Source organism: Macadamia integrifolia, unplaced genomic scaffold (genome assembly GCF_013358625.1).
Source record: "Macadamia integrifolia cultivar HAES 741 unplaced genomic scaffold, SCU_Mint_v3 scaffold1913, whole genome shotgun sequence".
Lineage (NCBI taxonomy): Eukaryota > Viridiplantae > Streptophyta > Magnoliopsida > Proteales > Proteaceae > Macadamia > Macadamia integrifolia.
Genome location: NW_024868415.1, coordinates 16,134 through 23,052, shown reverse-complemented (window position 1 = coordinate 23,052; position 6,919 = coordinate 16,134). Strand labels below are relative to the sequence as shown.

Below are 6,919 nucleotides of genomic sequence, written 5' to 3'. Positions count from 1 at the left end.
CAAAAGAAACTACTCATTAGTCCTTACACCTTAAATCCGTTAACTTCAACACTCAAGTTGGGCTCCATTTGGACAACTGCTCAGCCCAAATCAGCATTGAACTGGATTGGGTGGGCTGGTCAGTTAGCTGGTTAACCTAAACCCATGTTTTGGGGTCCATGAATGTACCACAGAGTAGACGGTAGACGCTACCATACGACTAGTTGTCTCTTTTGTCTTAGTTCTCACTTCCTTGTTCGTCCTTAGGGACACGAAGGTATGGGGGTGGAAGAGGGCAAATCTGTTGCGAGCACTACGCCCGAGACCCACACTCCGACGCCTTCGGACTCTGCGCAAACTCTCCCTTCCGATCCGCTGCCGCCTTCTTCTGCTGTTCCTCCGGCTGTTTCTGCTCCTCCGGCTGTTTCTGTTCCTCCGGCTGTATCTGCTCCTACGGCTGTTACTGCTCTTCCGGCTGTTTCTACCCCACCGGCTGTTGTTGGTGGTGCTGCTGCTTCCGTTCAGAACAAGAAAAGGAAGCTCGAAGATGGCGGTCTCCACAACTCCACTTACTTCAAGATCCGGGCGGTCGTTAAAGATCTTCGCCCCTTCTTTATCGAGGTACGAAATTACGAACTTGTCGGAGAATATGAGGGGAAAGATATAAATTTATGAAAAAAATATTGCAGATTTTTCAATAGGTTATCTTGTTTTTCTGCACAGGTTCATTAAGTTTCGCTTACCTGGCCCTTTGGTATCTTTAGTTCTTTGCATTTCCTCTCCGCAACATAGGGGCTCTTCTAGGGTAGAATTTCTCTAGAAATGGTCTTTCTTTCCCTAACCTCGTTGCATTGTGTCAATTCATGCTGTAAAGAGTTTGACAAGGACTTTTAAGTTTGATCAGTTTCCATTCACTTCAATGTTAATATCATTGAATTGACTTGCAATGTAGAGCACTAGAATAAGGTGTGGATAGAGGATTACGGCTCAGCGAGGTGTCAGGAAGTTCTGGAGTTTGCTGAATCATCCACCTGCCAGCCACTGGGCACCATTGGAACATGGATGTACTTTCTTTTAGTTAGGATGAGCTTATTGCCTTCCATTCAAATTGGATCTCCTTCCTCTTTTTGTTTCTAGAGATAAATGAGCTTTAATCTTTATTAACTAATTTGAGCAGAATTACCAAAATAATAATAATAATAATAGTTTTAGCAGAAGCTGAAAGTTGACTATTGGTCTTGTGTTAGATGTTGTGAAATTGGGCGTTTGCAATTATAGAGGATGTTTACGTGTTAAATGTCTATCGGGCTCCTTAGCATAAAATGGCATCAATGATAATGTATGTCTTGACTTCACCTGCATACTTCAGGTCATAGCTATGAAACATTATCATGGGTGATGATTGTAAAGAGGGAATTGGATGATATTTTCCTTTGTTCAGGAATTATCACGCATAACCATGTTAAATTTTTCAGCTGCTAGCATTACTTTAACTGATGTAAAGGAGCTTTTGGTAATTAGATTCTTTGATGTGGCTGAGGCACAATCTGGTCTTTGTTGAGAATGGGCCTTCTTTGCCCACCTTGGATCCTTTTCTAGATGTTGATCTTTTGGTGGATGAAGCTTTGAGATTCATTGGTTATAGATAAGGATAAGGCTGGGATGGAGGTAATGCAGATTGAACAGGATCTGGAAGCAGTTTTTATCTTGATGCCGACTCTGCAACGTCGAAATTGACATTGACAAAGTTTCTAGATAGGACATTAGGACAGTCTTGTTAGAGCCAGATGTCCATGACTTGGAGACTGTGTTACAGGATGCAAAAGTGTTAATAAATCATTTTTTTTATTAGCAGGAGGGCTTCATGCTACAGTATTGCTTTCTACCTTTCTTTGTTACTAAGGAGGCTATTGGAGAGAAACAGAATTAATTAGTTCTTGATGATGAAACCAAGTTGATCTATGCTTGACAGATATTCCAGGGAGGTTTGAAATTTGTTGGCTGGGGTGTGAAGCATTGAACTCTCATATCACTGCTTCACCTACTAGAAGAGGAAAGAAGGCTGGACGGAGTTATCTAAATAATTGAAAAGAGGAATCTTATGATTTGCTATGATGGTGTTGTTCCTTCGGTCTTGTCTTTGAGTAGCTTCTGCTTTTTGCACTAGGTTGTGGTTGTTTTCTCAGTCGAGATTGCCTTGCTAAATTGGAATCTAAATTTGGTTGATGACTACATGTTAAAAGTACTTTTTCAGTCATTTCACATGTAACGAGCTAAATTCAGCAAACATATGGCCAATTTGGTATAGAATCTTGTAAGGTAATCAAGTATATGGGTTTGAAGGAGAATCAAAATATTTGTTTGGGATGGACAATTTCAATGAAATTTGAAAACCATGATTTCATCCGAAAAGAATATTTGTACACTGACTTGACTCTTCTGTTTTGGTGATTCTAATTGGTCCTCCTGTAAAACAAGTGTCGTATTTTGCACTTGATTCTTAGGAATGGAACCTTCTGCTAGTAAGTTACCAAAATTAGACATTGGAATGCTTTCTCTGTTAATATATTTTACTTCTGATTCATCTTGAAATATTAATCTGCCTGTTCTGAGACAAAAGGTTTTTGTTCTCTTGAAGGTTCTCCAAACTCCTGACTTTCGAAATTGCAAAGCAGCTACTGAAATCCGGAAAAGTAAGCTCTTGAAGATGAATTCTAGTTTGTCCACTTGCTGAGGTTCTTCTCTGTGTTTGCAAATGTTTCTCCCTTTAAATTGATAATGTTTTGTCTAGATCACATCTGAAATTACTGATTTTTTTATTTCATCTATACAAGCATTGGAGTTTGCAGAAACTTACCGGGAATTCATCTTTATTTCTGAGTAAAATCAACCAAGACCCAGTGGAACTCATGACACCTAATGAACAGGTCACATGAGTTACCTGCTTAACAAGTGTCAAGACTCAGATGAACTCATGTTGGTTACCTGCTTCTGTAGCCTTTGAGTAAATTGGAGCTTGGTTAATTCTGTTGACCAAGTATGAAGTTTTGGTTCCTCTACCAAGGTGAAACCTGATCTACTCATCTACATATAATTCTGTACACAAGGAGGCCAGTTAACAAGTGTATAATTGGTTAGAATCCATGTGACTTGCTTTTATTTATTGCTAGTTGCACCTGCTGTGGATGATCCCTGATGCCCCTTCTCCTGTGACTGGAATAAATGAGGTTTGAGCACATGTGATGTCTGTTTAGTAACTCTAGCTTACCAAAATCTTCAAGATATTTCCAGGTAAAACCTTCTGACCAGATGACATGATTGTCTTCTTCTATTTTTCCGAGTCTCAATGGTTGCCTCAATTTTATGGGTCACTGACTCACTGTGCAGTCTTTTTTCTGGTTCCTTCATTGTTGGGAGGGTGTATGAGCAGTGCTTTGCTCTATTTTCTCAGGCTTGTGTTCCATCCTTGAAGCTCAGACTCTAGTCATTGAAAATTTTGCTAGATTGGGCTTGGGGCAGGACTGGCAGAAGCCTGATAATCCAAATCCTGGGATAGCATGGTTTTTAACCCAATTATGATAAATAACAGAATATATTGTTGTAACGAAAATTGGTGAAAAAGAAGTTAGCTTACTTTTTTGCCTTTTTAGTATAATACATCTGTTTTCAAAGAGAGTAAAAGTTTGTCATTTCACATGTGTACTACTATCTTGTCATTTCACACGTGTACTCAAAAAACATGTAAGGCAATGACAGCTCATGAGAATGACACAGTGGTAAGTTACTTTCAAATTGTTTTGAAAACCATCCTTAAAGAACTTTTAGGGATAAGGCAAGGGGCAATCAAAAGAAGGTTACAAATTCTCAATTCACTACTTTGATTACAATATGCACCCTATAAATAATATGATTGTTATTTCTTCTCTTTGCTAATATTGTCAAAATTGATTTTATAAAAGTTAGTATGGTGACTTGATCCTTGACCGGTCTATGTTAGGTTCAGCTAAGGATAATCCTTTGTGACCATCCCCATTAATTCAATAGTCCTGTCAGAAGAGTACTTTCTGCTTCTCACTTTCCATGTGGTATCTGACAGAAGTCAGGGCAGCCCTACCCGATTCTGAATGCTGTATGGTGTATAATTATGTGCAGCCAGTGCTCTCCAATTCCTTCTCTTCTCCCATATGTTATGATTAGTTAGTGTTCTTGTAACTCACAGCTTAATTTGGTCCAGCAAGGAAGATGTGTGATCGTTTCTATGTAGATATTCTGATGTTTTGTGACCTGGTACATGCAGAGATGAAGGTTATGATGGATTTATATAAACAAATGACAATGGAGAGAATCTCTATGGCCAAGTGTAAGAATTCATTGGACGGTCAGACTTTGTCTAGTGAAACCAAGGAAAAGCAGAAACCAGCGGAAAAGCGCCAAGTGGAAAAGCGGGCAGAGCACCATAAAGCGGACAAAATCCCAGAGAAATCATCTGGAGGGAAGCATCCCCCTGGGGGGAACTCTCAGAAGTTGGAAGATGCTCGAGTTCAAGGTACATATGTTGTCGGAGGGTCACCCTGTGGCTGGAATTTTATAATGTATCCTGGTAGTAAACCAGTCTATTATGGGGTAACAAAGGAGTCGCGTCAAGTTGCAAAATGAGCCATTTGCATTCTCGACGACAACACAAACTTCTGCATCACTTTGGTATCACCAGCCACGCCAGGTAATTGAAAATGGATGGTTTTTAACGTCTGTAAATTCTGAATTTCTAATACGAATGACATCAAATTTAAGCAGGGAAGAAACGGTGCAAGGTGTGGCCTGGTTGGGGAACTTTTCATTGTATAATTTTCAAAAAGTTAGTTCATTTTCTCCTCTTGTTTTGCCTTGAAAATGAATCTCTTTTGGGTTCTTCCTGCTGAGAAGCTCTCGCCCCCAGGACCTCACACATATGGAGCCTTGTGCATTGGTTACGTTAGTTCATTTTCTCCTCTTATTTTGCCTTGAAAATGAATCTCTTTTGGATCTTCTTCCTGCTGAGTAGTTCTCGCCCCGGGACCTTAATATTTTTGCTTTTAGTCAGTTTCGGAATTTTTCTGTCAGCTTTCTGTTATCAGAGTTAAGAGAGAGAGAGAGAGAGAGAGAGAGAGAGGGGCCTGTTTGCTGCTTCGGAACACTTGGTTGTGAGTTTTCTCTTTGGCCATTTTAGTCGAAGTGACTGAAATAGGATTTTCAAATGTCAGTCATTTCGATTGGAACCGAAAATGAAAATTACTGTGTTTTGGAATGACTTCTTAAGATGCTACCTTGAACAATCTAAATTAGGGTCCTGAAAAGAACATTTTACAGATGTTTTATGAAATTTAGATTTCCTTTGGTTGCAAGGGGAATTAAATAGAAGGAAAGTGAACTTTTCAAATCTGAGAAAATAGATAATGATTATAGCACTAACTTCAAATTATTCATTGAAAAAAAAAATCGAATTAATTGATATTTGATTATTAAATATGATTTTATTTTGCATTCAAATCTTTTGACTTCGAAAAGTAAAATAAAAATTTTATCTAAAAAGAATCATTGCTTTTTCTCCCCAGCCCCTTTTTTTCTAAATTACCCTCATGCTATTCCCATCCTTTTTTTCTTTTCTCTTTTTGGCAGAAGGGAGTTCATTTATTTAGCATGAGCCATGGAAGGTGTCTAAGTTACAAAACTCCACAATCAAGGAGTCGAATTGGGCCATTTAGTCCTATGCACGGGACAATGCCCCTTGTCTATCTCAGCTCCCTCATTGGTTGAGCTATTAGCTCCATATGGGTAGGTTGGTCTTTTCACCATCTCTTATATTTAGATGTAGGAGCATGAGACTAAGTAACTAATGTTTCTTTTCATCATCTCCAATGTCTAGGTGTAGGAATATGTGACTAAGTAAATAATTTTTTCACTAAATATATTTTTCTCCTTTTTTTTCTAATATAATTTTATATTAATTTTCAAAAAAATTTGTGAAATATTTCATTGTAAATCAAAAGTATGCCAAAAAAAAAAAAAAACATGCTTAGGAAGGGCCAAGAGACAGAAAAGCCGAAGATAACCACAATCAGGAGTGATGTATGCAGATGACGATACAACAAGGGTTCGAGATACTTCTAGTACATGGACAAATGGGAAAAACAAAGAGAGATCGAGAAAACCTTTATATATGGAGTTGATGGGACCTAGCAGCGGTGGTAGAATCAACTAGGAAGGACACGGGACTATAGCTATGGTCAGCATTTGTATAAGTGAACCATTAGTCCAATCCAATTGATTGGGGTGATGTGGGCTTATGAAAGCGCCCAAATTATCAAACGGCCAATGCATGCATCTCTTTCTCTCTCTAGACTATGTTTGGTAGCCAAGAGAAGAGGAGAGAAGAGAAGACAGAAAAGGATTTCAGAAAAAAAATGAAATGGTGAAAAAAAAAAGTACACATATTTGGTTACCATTAGAAGAAAAAAAAAATCTTTTTGTATTTTCTCATGTTTTCTTGTGTTTTTGGTAAGATTTTTTTTCTTTTTTTTAGCAAAATAAAACTTCACAATTCATAAGCTACCAAACACAGCCTAAGGGTGTTAATCGATCGGTTCAATTTGATTTTGATTTGAAATGAATTAATTTTAATATATGAGCTAAGCTATAATCAAAGTGGAAGTAAGGTAGAATTAGGTTTTGGCCTAGTTTGCTCCTTTTTCTTTGATTAAGAAATTACCAGAAGGCCTAAAATCCAGATCTTTTCTTAATAGAACGAATAAGATCAAAGAAGAAGATTAGTTGATGGAACGGGAATAGATCTGGGGAACAACTGGTAGCGAGAGAAGCCCTTCCTCCTCTCTTCCAATCAGAGCTCCCAAGTCAATGCTAAGTCAATGCTACAATTTTTGTTTCATCTTTTTTTTTTTTTTTT

The 6,919-nt window shown here is 38.1% G+C and overlaps 1 protein-coding gene across 1 annotated transcript; it reads left to right on the top strand.

Moving 5' to 3' along the window:
* Positions 1 to 208: 208 nt before the first annotated feature.
* On the top strand, positions 209 to 4,870 carry LOC122065181. Its single transcript, XM_042628989.1, has 3 exons — positions 209 to 600; positions 2,618 to 2,672; positions 4,277 to 4,870. Exons 1-3 carry the CDS (start codon positions 259 to 261, stop codon positions 4,633 to 4,635), a joined length of 756 nt encoding a protein of 251 aa, XP_042484923.1. The 5' UTR covers positions 209 to 258; the 3' UTR covers positions 4,636 to 4,870.
* The last annotated feature ends 2,049 nt before the right edge of the window (positions 4,871 to 6,919 follow it).